Consider the following 20,637-nt stretch of genomic DNA (forward strand, 5'->3'; position numbering starts at 1 on the left):
TATATATTTTAATCGGGTTGGGTTTGATTGGTTTAAAATTATCGAAAACCATATCCAACCCAATTAAATCGGGTTGACATTTTTTCAACCCAACTATATGTCGGGTTGAAAAAAATCGGTTTGATTCGGTCGAAATAGGGTCGGTTCGGTTTAGATTGCTCGGGTTGGCAAATCGTGTACAACCCTATGTACAGCTTATTTCGATGGGCAAACCGTGTACACCCCTATGTACAGCTTATTTCGAAGTACATCGGCACTTTCTAAAACTGGACACAACTCATAAGACAGAACACAAAGCACCGTCGCTTGAGAGCTCCAACAGTCTGACTCAACTGCATTCGTAAGTTAAAGTTACCAATAGTATATGCACATATTTATGCAGTGTTCAAGGTTTATAATTTTGCTTGCAAGTTTGAGTTCTTTTTACTCAAATTAAACATCATTTCTTTCATTTTTGACAAAAAGCAAGGCTGATACTACTATCTTTATTCACAAATCTACATGGGTACTTTCTAATTCATCATTTCTCAGCTTTTATACCTCAAAGTTGTAATCTTTATGCATGCCCATTTTGTCATATACCTTTAATTGATTTAGTTTTTGTGTCATGATGTAGTTGATTTATGTATGTTTCTGTATCTATCTAACACCAAGATGATTAAGGTGTTGTAATTTTGAATTTTGATTTTTTTAACAGGTAAGGGCATATGTTTAGTTGGGTGATTTTTCATATAATTTCTTGAGTCTATTTTTGCATGTTATTGATTTGCCTAGTTTTAAATTTGCATATATTTTTTAGGGCTTGATTTGAAGATAAAAATGTTATCTTCTTGGATGTATCCTAACATTTACCTTAAGTGGCATAAGTGATCATTTAATTACCCTTAAGAACATGCCAAGGTTAAATTGTTTTTTCTTTAACAAAATTGCGAAGTGCTAAATAACCTGCATGCCCAGTGCCAGCCCAGCCCCTATTGCTCCTTCAGGAAACAACTTTGCTCTCTAATAATTCAGTGGCTTAAAGGCAATAGTTTTTCCCCTTGTTCTTGTCACATGATTATGATTTTTTGTTTATGTATCAAATTGAAATCAAAGATACTCTATCCGGCTCATGGAGCGGGGTAGGGTATGAGAGTTTGATATGAATGCAAGCCTTAGCAGTAAAAAGGCCCTTTTTGTTGAAGCATACAAGTAAATAAAAAAAACGCGACCTGGCTTGGAAAGGGTCTAGAAGATTAAGCTGTCTTTTTAAGGTGAAAACAACTGAGTTTATGTGTTCACATACTTGGTAAATTTGCTGCTTGCTCAGTACTGTAGTGCGTGCTTTCAGATATTTAACAAGTTATTTTTATTCCTTATCAGTTAGCTGTATTTATTAACTGAATATTCTGGTATTTGTGGGAAAATCTTGATATTACTACTAATTTCCTGACAACTAGTAATAATTACAAACAGATATGTATGCAATTGTGTATATATAGGCTTTGGTATTCAGTTACTTTTTTGAATTTAGTCCTTTGCTCATGATATTTTTCCTTTATGACACTTGCAGGTATAGAACCCATGGAAAATCCTAGCATAAATGACACTGCAGAAAAGCTATCTGTTCCACCAGGATTTGTATCACTTACAACCTTTACGCTTAGGAGATCAAGAGCGAATCGAGAATCTTGTAGTCCTAAACATAATGGGATTGAATGCCATCAAAAACCCGCATCAAGTGGCATTTCTTCGGATATCATAGAAAGTTCGAAGTATAAGAAATCGCCTGGGGCTAGACCATGGATAGTTTATAATCAACCAAGTCATGATGCTGACGAAATTGAATCAGAACGAATTCCGACTGTTAGTACTTTCTCTGTTGTTTCCTCACATGTGTGAATCCTTGTAAAGTGTATCATCTGTGTCGTTATTGAATGTTTAGCTCTTACTAGATAAATGTGAAGTAAAAATTATGTTTGTTTGTGTAGTTTTCAATGGGAAGTCCTTTCATATCCATTTATTGCATACTTTTTATGATAGTGATAGACAAATTATTATTCTTTATTGTAGAAAGTACAGGTCCTAAATCTTTATCGTTTTTCGTCATACTTATTTTTGAAGAGATCATCCACTAAATACTTATCTGCTTGTCTTCAGATCCCAGGTTCTGGCCTAGATTTATAGTTTCTTTTCACCAACTTGTATTTTTTTGTTGGAAAATAACTACTGCTGAATAATGCATAGAGTGGAGAAAAATAAAAGCTTTATGAATTAACCTTAAAGCTGCTTTCTACAAACCCCTTCCCTGGCCCCGGGGGTCTGAAGTAGCTATTTCTAGAAGTTTTTTTTTTTTTTTTATCATATGTAACCCGCAGCCGCTACCGTTCGGGTGCGCACTGGTAAACACTACGGGCTCACGCAATAGCTTGCAAACCACGTGAACCAAGATAAACCGCATTTAAGCGACAGACTCTGACTCAGGAGGCATAATCATAAATTCTCCTCCCGTGGGATTCGAACCTGTGACCAAGACGATAATTATCCCCTCTTTAACCAACAAGCTGAGCAAAATATGAATCTTTACCTGTTTTTTGGTAGCAAAACCTATCTATTAACAAGAAGTATGATGTTTCTACCATATGTTTGTTGGGAATGATGGATCATTGTATGTGCCCAATTGGAAAAGCAGCATAAGATTATTTGTTTAGCAAAATATTGGGTACGATGTATGAACAATTATCTTTTTTTTTAAAATAAACTACAGGGTTTTTACTAAAGCCTTTATTTGGTTGCAGAACCATGATTCTAAAACTTCTCTCCCCAACGGGTTACTACGTTGTGGTGATTGCTTAAAGGTAATTTGGATTATAGGAAGTTTCTTATGTTTTCTGCACTTAATAGTTTTTAATGATAATTTCATATTTTCAAGACAGGTAATTTTCCCTGTATGTTATATGTTTTCCAGTTCTGTATGTCTGTAATTGCTTAGTGAAAATTGAAATAGGTCACAGCCAGTTGGCAGCCTGAAGCAGCACAGATACCTGTGGTTGAGGAGGCTCCTGTATTTTATCCAACTGAAGAGGTAATTGCACTAACTGTAGATCCCTCATTTCCAACTGATATTCAGGTTTTGTAGTTGACTAGCTGGTATAGATCTTCATCTTTGTACTCAATCTCAGGAGTTTGAAGATACACTGAACTATGTAGCTAACATACGTCGAAAAGCTGAGAGATATGGGATCTGCCGTATTGTTCCTCCACCATCATGGAAACCACCAGAACTTCTTAAACGAAAGAAAAAGTGGGAAACTGAAAAGTTCAGCACATATGTTCAAGAAGTCGATGAACTTAAGGATCGATGTTCACAGAGAATAATTCACAGAATTACTGCAAACATTAAAGGTAAAATGAGAACAGCTCCGAGGATGGGTATAGAGTATGGGCTTGTTGGCGGATGTAACTCTGACAGTGATGAAGTTGAATATTGTCATGAAGGCCTTGAATTTGAACGTGGTCCGGATTTCACTCTAGACACTTTTAAGAAATATGCAGATCATTTTAAAGATCATTATTTTTGCAAGAAACACAAGGAATTGAACGCCGATGCAAATTTAAGTGTATTATCAGCAGAACATACACTAGAGGTGAAGGATATTGAAGGTGAATATTGGCGGATAATAGAAAATCCAACTGCCAAAATTGAGGTATTAAAAAAAGCACAATGTAATGATTTTTGAATTTTGAATGACTACACAAACTATACATACTTTTGTAAGTGTATGTGAATGAGATATACTATTGCACCAATGAGAGATACTATTGCACCAATGAGCTTTTTAATCTTTTCTAATTTGTTAGGTGCTTTGCTGTGATGATTTGGATAGTAGAACATTCGGCAGTGGGTTCCCATTATCATCCAATCCCCTCGAGACACAGAACCATCTTAAATATATTGAATCAGGCTGGAATCTGAATAATACTGCAAACTTGCCGGGTTCCCTTCTAGCTTTTGAAAATCACAACACCTCTGTTGCTTCAATCCCTCGACTACATATCGGAATGTGTTTGTCATCTCATTGTTGGGTAAGATGCAAAATTTATAAAGTAAAACTAGATTTTATAAACTATTATATTTTGGGCATGGGAATACAAAGTTTTGTATTATATTTGACTTCTTTCGCAATTAGTCACATGTGTATATTTACCTTCTCAATAAAGATACTTTAATTTAGTCATCAAACTAATTTTAGTGGTAGTATCTGATCTATTTGTCTACTTCTGAAGAGCAGAAAGTTGAAGATCATCACCTATACTCACTATGTTACATGCATTTTGGTGCCCCAAAAATATGGTATGGAATCCCAGGGATATATTTATTTAAGTTTGAGGCAGCCCTAAAAAGGAAAAATCCACATTTATCGGAACATCCTGAGTTACTCTATAAGCTGGTGAGTGATGATATTTATTGCCTCTTTACCAAATTTCCAAGCAAGAGATGTTTCGGTTGCTAGAACCTATGGTAATCTGTTTGAATTAGCTTCTCTATGTGCGTGCATTTGAATTTGTTTAAAACCAGCCAACACTTTTTTGATGTAAGTTTTTAATCCATCGCACACTAACTCTGCTGCTACCGCTTGTCCTTCTCCTCATTTATTATGTTGACCAGTTCATGATTTCCAGGACATACCATCTTCAGCTACATTAATTAGGTGGACTAAATTTTAATAGGTCGTTGCTTTAAAATCTGCATATGCCTAATTTTTATTTTTATTTTAATTCCTTCTATGTCTTCTATACAAAAAGTAAAGTTCTGTTAGGATATTTCTATTTGTGACAAAACATGAAGCACTGACAAATTGCTCATGTCATATAAACCTGTATAGTTAAATAATGGGTAATGGATATGTCCTTTTAATAACATTATCGTACTTAGATCAGTATTGAACATCATTATCAAACCTAGATGGTAGAATTTGTCAAATTCACAATTGAGGTCCTCTATTTGCCATATTTTGAGATCGGTAGTGAATCTTTGGATCCTTCATGCAGGCCACTCAGCTGTCCCTCTCTTCATTGGAATCTGAGGGTATACCTTTGTATCGTTGTGTGCAGCTACAAGGGGAATTTCTCCTCATCTTTCCTGGGGCATACTATTCAGGAATTGATTGTGGCTTTAATTGTTCTGAGGCAGTGAACTTTGCTCCTTTTGACTGGTTGCCTCATGGGCAAAATGTTGTGGAGTTGTACAGTGGAAGGAGGAGAAAGACATCTGTTTCCCATGATAAATTGTTGCTGCATGCTGCCATTGAAGCCGTGAAGGCTCTGTGGGAGCTCACTATGAAGAAAAAAAATAACTCAGCACATATTCTACATTGGACTAGTGTCTGTGGGGAGGATGGGATACTTGCAAAAGCACTCAAGGTAAATCTTGACTGGCTGCATTCGGTTTTTATGCAGGGTTGACTGGCTGTTCTTGAAGTTCTCAAATCTACTGACAATAAATCTTTCTCTACATAGACATTAGTGTGCAAAGACAATTAATCATTCTCCACAAAATTCAAATATCTTGACATGTTTTTCCTTGCGTAGTCACGTTATAGGCAGGAGCGCAGGAGAAGGGAGTTTCTTTGCAATTCCTCGCGATTTGAGAAGGTGGAGAAGGATTTTGATTCCACCCTTAAAAGGGAGTGCTTCATATGTCTGTATGATTTACACCTCTCTGCAGCAAGTTGTCCATGTTCCCCGGGCAGGTATGCTTGTCTGCAACATGCGAAGCAGCTTTGTTCTTGTGCTTGGAGTGATCGAGTTTTCCATTACCAGTATAAGAGTAGTGACTTGTACCTTCTTGTTGAAGCTTTGGAAAGAAGATCCATTGCAGTTTATAAATGGGCTAGTGAAAATCTGGAAATGAGTGTCGATTTCAATGTTCCAAATGATGCCTCACCAAGAGCACTAGTGCTTGACAATGTACTCACTTCTGCTGACAAATCTGAAAAAGCAGAGCACACAGAACCTCAAGCTCATAATCCATCTGCAGGACCAGCCTCGGTTAAGCTGAAAGATGTAGTAAATAGAACTATACAAACATTGGCTTCGAAAGATGCAATGAATCCTCTACAGCAAACACTATCATCTACTGCTTCATTAAACAAATCTAGCCTGGCGCCTTCCTCAATAGAAGCAGATCCTAAAGTTTCTTCTAATGGCAAAGTACGTTCTATTACCTCATTGGAATATCATCAGCATCACCCTGACAATGTAGTCGCCTCTGCTGACAAAATTGAAAAAGCAAAGCACACAGAACCTCGAGCCCATAATCCATCTGCAGCGCCAGCCTCAGTTGAGCTGAAAGATGTAGTAAATAGAACAATACACACCTTGGCTTCAAGAGATGCAATGAATCCTCTACAGCAAACACTAGCATCTTCTGCTTCCTTAAACATATCTAGCGTGGTGCCTGCCTCAACAGCAGATCTTAAATTTTCTTCCAGTGGCAAAGAACGTTTTATTGCTACCTCATTAATGGATCATCAACATCACCCTGACAAAGGACTAAATATTGCAAAGATTCCCAGAACAAGTTCAGCACAATCTCCTTTGAGCCAAATATTTCTGAAGAAACACGGAGCGGAACAATCTTCATCACCGCATCAGGCCAAGGATTTTATTGTTCTCAGTGATGATGATTAGAGGATCAGTCTCAACCCTTCTCAGTTTTGTTTAAGTAAATAAATTGCGAACACGGTGTATATCTTCAGATATTGTTATGTTTTGTCAAGTTAAAATGGAATCGGGTGGTACGGAATTGCGTCTTTTCCCCATTTTTAAGTTAAAGTCTTAGTTGATGAACTGACAACTGAAAATACCCATTCTGAAATTGGATAGCTAAAAATATCATTTGTGATATGCATTTGCCATTTGAGTATCCTGTTTTGTACTAGATACACATTTGTCAATTGGGTATCCAATATATTTTTTTTAAAATACGCATGCGACAAATGCGTATTTCACTAGTAATATCCAAATTAGAAATGCGTATTTTTAGAAATATTCTTATATATCCGACACTCAAATGCGTATTAAGCTTATTAAATTACAAAAAGGGTATTTTTAATGATCATCCTCACAATTACTCCTATTGCCCGAGAATACGGTTTTGTTTGATTTTTTTTAGTTAAATTGATCATTCTACTGAAAATTAAATACTAATCCCTTACTATTTAGGAGAAACTGAAAATTAAAATTTGAAGTAGATTTTGTATATACTTCACAATGAAATAATTTGTTATACTCTTTCGAATTATATAATACTATTATGATCTTGACACTTCAATTTTTAATATTAAATTCCCCAATAATATGTCTGAGTTTACTAATTGCTGACAAATATCTCCGATTTTTAACCAAAAAATTGGTCCGAAAGTCGGGTACTCTCAGGGAATTTAGAATGACGGGGGGGTAAATTTGCATGTATTTTTCTAACAATTTTTTCTTTAATTTTTTAATTGGCTGTAAATGACAGACAGATTTAAGTTGAAGAGTATACAATGTATAATAGTTTTTATTATTTATTTTATTTTTTGTACTTTTGAAACATAACATTATATATAATCATTTTTTACCGTACTTTTAAAATTTATACATCCTAAGCAGTGTTCTAAAAGTCGGCGATTAACCGGGATTAGTTCACGATTAATTCCATCAATCGCTGCTCGGTAGAAAATCGAACTGATTAAGTGAAAGCCGGGTCAAAATTTGTTTTTTATGAAAATAGGTCAAAAATGGAGAAAAATTGAATTAATCGGTCAAAAATTGGTCTCACTTTGATTTTTTTTTTAAAATTATACAGAAAAATAAAACAATTAAAAATTATATAAAATTTTAAGAAAACTAATAATATCGTATATATATTTACTATTTTAAATGGTTTACTAATAAATTTTCTTAATTTTCATCTCAAATTGGTCTAAATTCATAAGTTATATCTTAAAAAATATATTTATTTTAATAATATTCCATATTTTAAATTTATTTGTATAACTACTTATTAAAATTATATATGTATAATCATAAAGGTAAAATAATTACATGTAATATTATTAATAAATAAAAGTAATATTAAATTAGTTCCGATTAAAGATCCGATTATTCATTCCCATTAATCCTCGATTACCCGATTAATCTCTGAACGGTGCCTCCATTCCCGCATTTTACAACACTGATCGTAAGTTATATACTAATAAAATTATTGGCCATTATTTATTTTATTTTTTCGGTAAACCTATTGCGCGTAAATTTATTTAAACTAACATTGACTTGTAACTGGGAAATTATTTTTGAACTATAAATAATAAAATACTAATATTTTAAATTCTTGTGACGTAATCCAAATGTGGGCCCGTATAGTTAAATATCTTCTATATATAATAGGAGAACAAGAGGATAAAATTTCTCATATTAAAAAGTCGCATTAAAAAGACTAAATTACCCCTGTTTTTAATAGTTATATAAAACATATGGTTTGTGGGAATCGAATTTGAGATATTTCATTCACATATACAACCTCATACCATTATACCATATTGTCACATGTGCTTTATATTATACACATAATATGTAAGTATGCTAAATGAATATTTTATTTAACTTTAAAGATAGTTACTTTAATTTCACAAAAAAAGATAGTTATTTAAATATTTGTACAGTTAATTTTAAAGAATTGAATTCCACATATAAAGTTAGGCATAATACATAAATGGATTATTATCTTATTTATTATTCATTTTTTTAATTCGAAAATATATCTCATATATTTTTACATTTTTTTATAATAAAAAATAATTAAAATGTACATATATATTTTTTAAAGAAAATATTGAAAATAGAATCGCTTATATATAAATAATCTATATTGGTATTACATATTTAGATAAGTTCGAATTATAATGAGTTAATTCATTTTTGTTTATTTCGAATTTGAAATCAGAACTTGGCCCATTACTCAAAAAATACTCGGAAAACATCGTCACATTCTATGTTTAGTAAATTTGAATTAAAAGCTCGGCGAAAATATCTTACCAACAAAGTTAAATTTTTTATTATCTTAAGTTAATATAAATTAATGTGTTTGAGGTCTTTATAGTATCAAGTCAATTGATTATTTATATTAAAATTACCAATTTCACTCGAAACGCATTATTATTTTTGGGACTTATCCCGATTTTAAAAATATTTGAAATTTGATATGGGATCTCACGAGATTTTTTAAAACTACGATGATATATTAAATCGATTTATTTTTTACTTTAAAAAACTAACTTTTTAAAAAGAGTTCTTTTAGATAAGCAATATTCATTGATCATTGTACAAATATTTTGAATTATTCAAATAAAAATTATATCTATATTATATTATGAAAGAATACCCCATTTTCCAGTCCCAACTGCCCAAATTACCCATGTGCGCGGACTGCCCAAAATACTGACGGATTACGCATTATAGCGGTGCGTATACAACCTTCAGTTTTTTTTTGTAAAGAATATGCATGTCTGCTATGCGTATTCAGTTTTTGAAAAACAAGGAATACGCATGTCGGACATGCGTATTCGCTAAAAACCAAAAACTGAATACACATGTCAGACATGCGTAACCTTTATAAATTTTTAAAAAACGAAATTCGCATGTTGGACATGCGTATTTAACAGGTAATTTGGGCACTCTGTCCCGCCAAATGGTATTTTGGGCACTAAGCCCCCAAATGGTGGGTATTTTGGTTTTTTCACCCCTATATTATAACATTTGATTCAATGCATTTTATATTATTTAATGAAAATATATATTGTTCAATAATTTGAAGGAATTATCCGGTTCAACTAATATTTATAATGTTAGGTCACACACACTGTAGAAGTGGGTTGAATACAGTGTTTACTACAATCAAATCGAATATAAGAACTCAAGTAACAAAACACAGATTGTATTCAACACAATAAACTCTGTTACAAAGAACTGTTCTCTCTCAGTGATGAACAAATTATCACGAGAGCTGCTAGGGTTACAATGAATAATAATTTCGATTAAGATAACACATATAGTGTAAACCCTATGTCTGTGCTTATATACTACACAGTTACAAGATAATCTTCTAATTGATATCGAATATAATTCTGCTTCCTAATATATATCAATCAGTTATCTTTTCTTCTAAGTATTCTATTCCTTATAGAATTCTTCTTCTTCATGCATATCTCTTCTTGCTTCAGCCTCGATCTTCTTTCCTTTCAATCAGCCGCCTTCCTTATGTGAAAGTCTCCTTAAGTCCTGATATTATCTCCTGATAAATATCTCCTGATAACTTAAGTTCTGACAACTTAAGTTCTGATATCTTAAGTCCTGACTTCAGTATAAGTACTGATTTCCAGTTAAATACTGATTTGTCCTGTTATGTAAGATCTGAAAACTAAACATAAATCATATTAGACATGACATCACAAATATATCTAACAATCTCCCCCAACTTGTAAATTAGCATAATATACAAGTTTAACAGATATTTGATGATGTCAAAAACATTAAGTACAAATGCATGAGAATTTGACTAGATAATTACAAATTACAGTCCTTATAGCTTTACCATCATCAAAGTCTGATAACAGCTTCAGTCTGTATATCCTTCAGAATTTAAGCAGTTGTAGATCTTTGACTTGGCTTCAATTTCTGATCTCTTTGATATCAGGAGTTGTTCTGAGATAGTTCTTCAACAAACATCTCTCAGCATATTCAAGTTCATTGACCATCCTCCTTTTAGCATTCTTCAATTCAACTGTATCTTCACCAGTTTGAAAGATAGCAGCCCTGAGATCATTTATTTTATTTTTCCTTATATCCTAATCTAGTCTGATGATATAGGCTTTATTAGACTCTGGATTGAATTCAAGTCCCTTAATACCAGAAAATGTAGTGATGATTTTAGCAGTATTAGGCTTCATTTCAATAATTTCTCCACTGTGTATGGGCTGTCAGACTTTACAGAGTAAAGCTTCTTCTTTCTTTGAATATTTGATTTTAAACACCCTGTAGCACCATCTGTTGATCTGTTTTTCACTTGAAGTAGAAATAGAACATGTTTTAGTTCTTCAAAATACTTCAATGAAATAGCATTCTCCCTGATCTGGAATACCCTCCCATCTGTCATAAAGTATAACGGGAAAAATATCAAGTTGTTCACTCATTTCGTCCGAATATATCAAGTATATCATTATTTTCCAGTTTGACTCAATGTGATCATTAATTTGAAAATTTGTATCAAATAAATCATCCGCCAATGACTAAATCGATACAAAATTTTAACTTTTTAATAACTAAATTGATACAAATTTACAAATTAGTAACCAATATGAGTCAAACTCGAAAGTAATGACTTATTTGATATATTTGGATGAAATGAGTGATCAATTTGATATTTTTCCCTAAGTATAACATGATATCTTCTTTCAAAACAGGGTGGTAAACCATTTGTACAGATTCAAGTTGATTCAATCTCTCAGGAGTTGCTCCTACACCTGATTCACTCAAGGAAGTTGGATCATTGGTAGTGTTGTGTATTCTCTTCTCTTTAGAACTACCCAATCCTGATTTGTCTCTTGCTTCCTTTCCTGTAACAACTCTTGCTTCAAAACCACTTGATGTAGTCTTCAAAGGTTGAGTCTGTTGAACTTTAGTGAATCCTGGTAGTAGCATCTTTGTTGGTTTAACATCAGCAATATCAGAGGTTTTCTTTTCCTTATCTTCTGATATCAAGCCAACTTGAGCTATGTCAGAGGTTGCTTGCTTCACTGTCATATCAGAACTTATTACATCTTGACTCTGAACAACTTGAGTCATGTCAGAGGTTGATTGAGAAATCTTCTTTTTCATCAGAGTAAGACTAGCATCTTCATCAGATATTTCTTCATCCATGACTGACACATATACCTTTACAGGTTCATCAATTTTTTCTTTGCCTTTGGATCTTGGATCTACCTCCACTTGTGATTTGGCTTTGGTTGCCTCAGAAACTGACCTTTCTTTTATCACAATGCCCTTAGGCTTTGGTGGTTTCTTTTCAACAACAGAAGCTTTATACTTGAAGTTAATATTTTCTGCTTTGAGTCTATCTTCTTCTTCCTTTAGACTTTTAAAGTCCATTCCTGGATTTTCTTTAAGAAATAATCTCTTTGAGATTTCTTCATCAATCTCCAGATATTCAGTAGAACTTATCCTTTTACCAGTATCAGAACTTATTCTTCTCCCAGTATCAGAACTTGTTCTTTGACTTGTAGTTCCAGCTTTGCTTGATGAAAAATCTTTACCTTGACCATGACCTCTACCCATTCCAGAGTTTCCCTGGTCATCATTTCCATCATCCTTACCCTTCAGTGGTTGAATAGATTTGCATTTGGACTTAATTACTTTCTCCCCCTTTTTGGCATCAGCAGGTAAAAGAAGAGAGACAAGCAATTCCACTGAGGATTGGATCTCATTGAGTTGAGTTTGCTGAGAAGCTTGATTCTTTAGAATTTCAGAAATTTGATCTTGTTGCTTCTCCTGAGTCTTTTCAATATACCCAATTCGGTCAAAGGCTGGCTTGAAAAATCTGTTATTTTCCAATTTTATATTCATATCTTGCTGGATTAGAGATTCTTGAATTTTATTCACCTTGGCATGAGTTATTGAGTGTTGACCTTGAAGGTGCCTAGTACTCATTGTTCTCAGTTGTGCCTTGAAATCATCATTTATCAGCATTTCATCAGCCTTAGCCAGGTGCTCAGCAAGAATTTTCTCAGTAGGAACAAAACGAACTGTGTTCCATTCCTTAGTCCACTCCTTTCCTCTAGGAGTTTCACTCCAAGGTACTGGTGCATCCTCTCTAACAAACTTCTTGATTAAATCAGCTTTGCATGGAGCTTGTTGAGGTGCATGTCCAGATGGACCAACTGCATCAGCATCTACATTTGCAGTAGATTCACCAGTAGATTCAGCATTGTCAGCATCAGAACTTACAGATCCTGCAGTATCAGCATCCTCTGATAAAATTACAGTATGTGAGGCTATAGAGGCTTCAACATCATCCTCTAAATTCTGATCTGCAACTAAGTTCTGATCAACATCCAAATGTTGATGCTCACCTAAAATCTGATTTTCATCATCCAGATTCAGAATTGGTGTTGTTGGAATATCTTCATTGAAATCAGCATCTTGAATTGGTGTTGTTGGTGGAGTGAGTTGAGTTGGTGGAGCTTCCAAGTACCGAATCTCAGGTACAATCAAGTTATGAATATCAATTTCAGCACTTGTACCTGGGTCTTCAATATGTACTGGATCAATTATTGGAGACATAGGAGGTGTAGACACTTGCTCTGGAATATCCTCTTGCTCTTGAATATGAGACTTTGGAGCTTGAGTAAAGTCTGATTCAACTGTGGGAAGTAATTCAATTACTATAGGTTCTGTTGGGATCAGAGATTCCTGACCCCCTTCCTTAGCTACTTCATCTAGAATTTCTTCAGAATGTGATGATTCACTTACAGCCCTCCTGGCTCTTTGCTTTTTAAGTCTCTTTGCAGAATTAGAGACTTTGCGAGATTCATCATCAGTATTTAGCTTTCTAAGCCTTTTGAGGGGCCTAAAACTCCCAGTTTTAGTATCTTTCTGAGAAGAGATCTTCTCAGCTTCTACAACAACAGGTTCTGATATTGGAACCTGTTCCTCAGTATCTGACTCATCTCTCAGAACTATTCTCCTTCTCTTCTGTTGAGTCTGAGGTACTATCTTAGTCCTCTTGGGTTTGGATGATGAAGGCTTCACAGGATGTGCTAAAGGTTGAGGTTGAGATGACTGTGATGGTTTGAAATATGTCCTGATGGAGGGTTGAGTTGGTTGAGGTTGAGAAGTTTGAGGTTGGGGAGAGATGGTAGGTTCTGATGGCTGTTGAGTTGGCTATGATGTGTTGGTGGGCTGAACATCAGGGTAAACAGATGTATATGTTTGTGGATCAACATTTACCAAAATCTATTTTACTAACTGATGTAAGGGTCTCTGCACTTGTTTCTTAATGTCAGCATTTAACAAATCATTAAAAGCCCTTTTTGCAAGCTTAAAGGGTGGAATTAAATCACTGATAGGTTGGGGTTCATCAGCACAACAGAAAGTATATATAAGCTGACATAATCTAGCAAAGTATACTACATTTCATCCTCTATCATCCTATCCCCTGTGAAACCTAGCACATCACTTGCAAAATCAAAATGAGTTTGATGAATAAGGGCATACCCGATTTGTTGACTCATGATGGGAATAGCATCAAAGTTGGAGCACTTATTGGCGAATGCCTTAGTGATACAATCAAAGAAAAAGCTCCATTCCTTTCTGATATTTGCTCTTTTCAGTTGACCCGGCTTTCCCAAACTTTTCTCATAGCCCAGACTGGCTATAAGCTGCTATAAGACATGATCGTCTACTGTTGAGAATGTGCAACCTTCAGGTAAGTGGAGAGCTTTACGAACTGCTCCAGGAGTAACCACATGCTCAACATCTCCTGATGTGAAAATAATGCTTGGAGTACCAGTAGCACCACCATCATCAAAAAGCCCAGTTCGCCAAAATGTCAACACTTCTTTGCTTGAAATGGATTGGGGTTGGGACAAAGCATACCCAATCTCACTATTTGCTAACAAATCTTGCACAAAATGCAGATCTGATGGAGCTTCAGCCTTATTCAAGATTGCAGCATAGTTATTTGGTACAAACTTGGCTCCATCAACAATTAAATCCTTGGGCGCCATAAAAAATAAGTGAGAAATAAAATTGCCTGAAAGATGTTTGATGAAATGTCTGTATAGAAACCGTCAGAAAATGTGATAGAGAATAAGAAAAGAGAGAGAGAGTAGAATAAAAATGATAATAAAAGATTTGAAAATCTTTTATCTCTTTTACTTAGACACCCCACGTGATAGCAGTTAATGAGAAGTGGAACATACCTTTACACCTGTCAGCCATGCAGCACTTAAGGCAAAAGTTAATGGGCACGGTAAATAAGTAATAATTACATTGCACGTTCAGTTTGAAAAAAAACTGTTCCCACTAAATAAATGATTATTACTGCTTTATCTCACATAAACCAATATTCTGTAAAAATATGACCGTTCAAGTAATGACCAAAAAAAATAAACCAAGTAAATAAATACTGCCACGTCAGCATCAGAACTTGATTATTATCAGAATTTAAAAGTCATCAGAATATGGCTCCCTCGAAAATTAAATGATTCTTTCTGTAAATCTTCACACAAATACTGATATGAGTACATCAGAACTTAATCATCAGAACTTCCATCAGAACTTGTCCTCATAATTTGTGCAACTGATACTAAGACTGTTCATCTAAAACAATATTTGTCACCACAATAATTTTCATCATTCATATGGAGTGTATGTGTGTGCATTAAGTTAAATATCAGACATAGAGTAAACTCTGATTCACTTCAGTACATCTTAGAAATAAGGCATAACTCAGAACTTTGCTCAAAATCTGTCATTATTCTGAAGTCTACTATAGAATGAGTTCATGCATGAGTCCACCTCAACTGTTTTGTGCTCATTTTATGCATCTTTTGAAATTCCTTTCTACAGTGGCTTCTCAGTGTAAGTGAGTCACGACTGCTTATCAGAATTTATGCTGTTATCAGAGTATTTCTCCAGTAATCAGAGAATGTGAAAAGTCACCAAGAAAATTTTATTTTGCTTTTCTAATGCATATTACTTAATACCAGCAATGCACTTGGGTCTTCCCTTCCACATTTTTACTCTAGATCTCAAAGGAGTACCTGATATTTATTTCTTTTCTTTTTCTTTTTCTTTTGATAAGTGAGGCTTATCAGCACTTAGTACATCCATAAGATTTACTAACATCAGAACTTTACAGATAAGAAGCACTATTCTAGTTTTTGACTTAGTAATAAGATACACAAAGTAAACTTTAACTAAGCTCAATATCAGAATTTGCTTGTATTAAAATATTTCCACATAAACAATTACTTCAAATATGGGATCTTTAGTATATTAAAGATTACTAGGTCAGCATCTAGCACAGTTATCCTCATTGGATTGAATAGTCACAGAAACATTCATATCACTATCAGAGTTTAGAAATTCACATCAGACAACAATCAGCACTTAGAAATTTTCAAATTAAGCACATAATACACAAAGATAGTAATATCTGTAAATACTGATCATAAAGTCTGATGTATCAGAACATAAACTAAGCAGATTTAGAGAAAGAACCTGAAACAATTCCAAGTTCATTTACCAATCTTGTAAAAGTAGCTTCACATAGTGGTTTTGTGAAGATGTCTTCTAGTTGTTGATCTGTTAGAACAAAATACAATTCCACTGTACCTTCCATCACATGCTCCCTTATGAAATGGTACATAATGCTGATGTGCTTTGTCATTGAGTGTTGAACTGGATTACCTGTCATAGCAATAGCACTTTGATTATCACAGTAAATAGGGATTTTAGAATATGTTAACCCATAATTCAGTAACTGATTCTTCGTCCAAAGAATCTGTATACAACAACTTTCTGCAGCAATGTATTCTGCTTCTGCAGTTGATGTGGAAATTGACTTTTGTTTCTTGCTAAACCAAGAAACCAATCTGCCTCCAAGAAATTGGCAGCTTCCACTTGTGCTTTTCCTGTCAATTTTGCATCCTGCAAAATCTGCATCTGAGTAACCTATTAGCTTAAAGTCTGATTCTCTAGGATACCACAATCCTAGATCAGCTGTACCCTTAAGGTACTTGAAAATTCTTTTTACAGCTGTTAAGTGAGGTTCTCTTGGATCGGCTTGAAACCTTGCACAAAGACAGGTAGCATACATGATATCAGGTCTACTTGCAGTTAGATAGAGTAGTGAGCCAATCATACCTCTATAATCAGTAATATCTACTGATGTACCAGTATTCTTATCCAATTTTGTTGCAGTGGCCATAGGAGTGGATGCACTTGAACACTCTTGCATCCAAAACTTCTTCAACAAATTTCTGGTGTACTTAGATTGACAAATAAAAGTTCCTTCTTCATTCTGCTTGACTTGAAGGCCTAAAAAATAGCCAAGTTCTCCCATCATACTCATTTGATATCTTGACTGCATTAGCTTGGCAAACCTTTTACAAAGTCTGTCATTTGTAGAACCAAAAATGATATCATCAACATATATCTGCACCAAAAGTAAGTCTTTTCAATGGTTGAGATAAAACAATGTTTTGTCAATAGTCCATCTGTTAAATCCACTTTCCAGAAGAAACTGAGCTAATGTCCCATACCATGCTCTTTGAGCTTGCTTAAGGCCATAAAGTGCTTTATCAAGTTTGTAGACATGATTAGGAAATTTTGAATCTACAAAACCTGGAGGTTGTTCAACATATACTTCTTCTTCCAATTCTCCATTAAGAAAAATACTTTTTACATCCATTTGAAAGACTGTAAACTTTTTGTGAGCAGCATAAGCCAAAAATATCCTTATGGCTTCTAATCTAGCAACTGGTGCAAATGTTTCATCATAATCAATTCCTTCCTGTTGAGAATATCCTTTTTGCAACCAGCCTTGCTTTATTCCTTGTAATTATGCCATCACTATCAGTTTTGTTTCTGAACACCCACTTTATACCAACAACAGATCTGTTCTTTGGTCTTGGAACTAGGGTCCAGACTTTATTTCTTTCAAATTCGTTTAACTCTCCCTGTATTGCTTGCACCCAATCAGAATCTTGAAGAGCTTCTTCCACTTTCTTTGGTTTAGTCTGAGAAAGAAAAAAGTGATAGAGACATTCATTTGATGTTGCTGTTCTAGTTCTTATACCTGCTTCAGGATCTCCAATAATCAAGTCAGGTGTATGTGCTTTAGTCCACTTCCTTGCAGATGGAAGGTTATCTCTAGAACTGGATGCTCCCCCATGATCCATGTTGTCTCCATCAACATTTTCTAATGCTCCCCCTGAGATTATGCTCTCTGAATTGGATCCTTCAGAATTTGAGTTTCTAGAATTATCAGTATTTGAGTTTCCAGAATTATCAGAACTTGGCCCATCAGAAGTTGAAGAGCCTATTCTAGATTCTGATGCTTCTTGAGATGTGGTTGTATCTTCAATATGCTCCCCCTGTACATGTGCATTTTGCTTTGGCATAGTTACCACAGTTTCAATAACATCATAGTTTAACCCATCAGAGTTTGCAGTATCAGGATTTAGACTGTCAGGATTTACAGAATCAGAATTTATAACTTCATTCTCAGATCTCAGCCGATCATGATCATTGAAATCTTCAAGTCCAGTAATCTTCTTATCATCAAAAGAGACATTGATAGATTCCATGACAACCCTTGTTCTTAAATTATAGACTCTGAAGGCTTTTGTGGAAAGTGGATATCCAACAAAAATTCCTTCATCAGCTTTTAGATCAAATTTGGATAGCTGTTCAGGATGAGTCTTAAGAACAAAACACTTGCATCCAAATACATGAAAATACTTCAGATTTGGCTTCTTTTTCTTCACCATCTCATATGGTGTCTTTCCATGCTTGTTGATAAGTGTTGCATTCTGAGTAAAACAAGCAGTCTGCACAGCTTCAGCCCAAAAGTAGGTTGGTAACTTTGCTTCATCAAGCATAGTTCGTGCAGCTTCAATAAGAGTTCTATTCTTTCTTTCAACAACTCCATTTTCCTGTGGAGTTCCAGGAGCAGAGAATTCCTGATTTATTCCATGGTCTTTGCAGAACTCTTCCATTATCAAATTCTTGAACTCAGTGCCATTATCACTTCTTATGATTTTCACAGAGTCTTTGACCAATTTATCCAGTTGTTTGACATGATCAATCAAGATAGATTCAGTTTCACTTTTTGTATGCAAGAAATACACCCATGTGTGTCTGGTGAACTCATCCACTATGACCATAGCATATTTCATCTTTGTAATAGACATGACATTCACTGGACCAAATAGATCAACATGTAGTAGGTGATAAGGCTCAAGAATTGAAGATTCAGTTTTGCTCTTGAATGAAGATTTTCTTTGTTTTGCCTTTTGACATGAATCACAAAGGCCATCAGGAACAAATTTTGATTTTGGCAGTCCTTTCACAAGATCTTTCTTGACTAGTTCATTTATATTGTTGAAATTTAAATGAGAGAGTTTCTTGTGCCAATTCCAGCTTTCTTCATTTGAAGCTCTACTTAACAGACAAATTGCAGAACCATCAGTACTTGTTGAAAGCTTGGCTTCATAAATGTTACCATGCCTGTATCCTTTCAGAACAACTTTTCCTGTAGATTTGCTTACAATTTCACAGTGTTCCTCAAAGAAATCCACATGATAGCCTCTGTCACAGATTTGACTAACACTCAGCAAATTGTGTTTAAGTCCTGAGACTAGAGCTACTTTTTCAATGATGACATTCCAAGATTGATATTTCCATATCCCAGAGTTTTTCCCATGTTGCCATCTCCATAAGAAACACCTGGGCCAGCTTTCTCCACAAAGTCTGATAGTAGGGCTTTATTTCCAGTCATATGTCCAGAACATCCACTGTCCAGAACTAGGATGTTTTTCCTATTGCCCTGCAATAACAAAGACCACTAATGATTAGTTTTAAGGACCCAGACTTGCTTGGATCCTTTGGCCTTATTAAGTTTGTTAACATTTACAGCGGATTTAGCATCAGAGTTTATGTTAACAGTTTTCTTATCAGAATTTACAATATCAGACTTTGCATCAGAACTTACACTAGAAAGAATAATGCAAACTTTCTTTAAAGAAGGTTTTATTTGATAATAATCATAGTACAAACTATGATATTCCTTACAAGTATAAATGGAATGCCATAAACTACCATAATGAAAATAAGGATTTTGTGGCCTATATCTAACAGACTGACTCTTAACTCCTGATTTTGAAGGTAAGGAGTTTATGTTCTTATTTTTCCTGTAAAAAGAAGCCAGATGGTTAGAATTTCCACAGTTATAACATTTCTTTCTAGGAGCATTAGGAACAGGCTTATAATCATTGCTTTTATTCACACCTTCCTTTCCATTCCTATTTTTCCTAGGTGGCTTTACCTTGTTTACATTTTTAACATCTTTCAGCTTATGCTTAAGCTGCTTCTTTGTCATTAAGCCTATGTTAACTTCAGTTGGCTTATCCTGTTTTGGTTTGTCAGAAGTTAATTTTTCTTTAACTTCTGATTTATCAATATCAGACTTTACAGCTACAAACTTAACAGGATTTACCTTTGGCTTTTGTTTAACAACTATAGGCTCAATTTCTACAGTTCCTTTATTATTCTTATCATCTCCATAACCTAAGCCCTCTTTCCAATTTCCACTACTTAATAAATTCTGAGTTGTTCTGCCAGAGTTATTCCAAGTCCTGATAATCTCTATTTCCTTTTCTAACTCAGTTTTTAGAGATTCATTCATTTTAAGCACTTCATCTCTAACATAGAAAGCATCATCTCTATCTTTCTGAGTTTGATGGAACATAACTAACTCTTTTTCTAAATAATCATTCCTCTTTTTATAAGCAAGATTTTCAGAAGTTAATCTTTCACATGTTAAATTTTGAT

General features: G+C 34.4%; 1 protein-coding gene across 3 annotated transcripts; it reads left to right on the forward strand.

Moving 5' to 3' along the window:
* Positions 1-185: 185 nt before the first annotated feature.
* LOC141707654 (putative inactive lysine-specific demethylase JMJ19) lies at positions 186-6,787 on the forward strand. 3 transcript variants are annotated; one of them, XM_074510952.1, is made up of 9 exons: positions 186-340; positions 1,553-1,845; positions 2,778-2,837; positions 2,987-3,064; positions 3,162-3,686; positions 3,841-4,065; positions 4,272-4,430; positions 5,032-5,403; positions 5,572-6,787. In XM_074510952.1, exons 2-9 carry the CDS (start codon positions 1,564-1,566, stop codon positions 6,670-6,672), a joined length of 2,802 nt encoding a protein of 933 aa, XP_074367053.1. In that variant the 5' UTR covers positions 186-340; positions 1,553-1,563; the 3' UTR covers positions 6,673-6,787. The 3 variants fall into 3 exon arrangements, with proteins under 3 accessions (XP_074367053.1, XP_074367052.1, XP_074367054.1); XM_074510951.1 differs by lacking the exon at positions 186-340 and adding an exon at positions 347-505; XM_074510953.1 differs by lacking the exons at positions 186-340; positions 4,272-4,430 and adding an exon at positions 347-505.
* The last annotated feature ends 13,850 nt before the right edge of the window (positions 6,788-20,637 follow it).

The sequence above is a fragment of the Apium graveolens genome, chromosome 2, assembly GCF_009905375.1.
Source record: "Apium graveolens cultivar Ventura chromosome 2, ASM990537v1, whole genome shotgun sequence".
Classification (NCBI taxonomy): Eukaryota; Viridiplantae; Streptophyta; class Magnoliopsida; order Apiales; family Apiaceae; genus Apium; species Apium graveolens.

Bases quoted from the DNA above. Each gene is read 5' to 3' on its own strand.
- LOC141707654 (XM_074510951.1), top strand. The intron at 3,687-3,840 runs GTATTAAAAAAA...CTAATTTGTTAG, and splicing joins ATCCAACTGCCAAAATTGAG to GTGCTTTGCTGTGATGATTT. The intron at 4,066-4,271 runs GTAAGATGCAAA...TCTGAAGAGCAG, and splicing joins GTTTGTCATCTCATTGTTGG to AAAGTTGAAGATCATCACCT.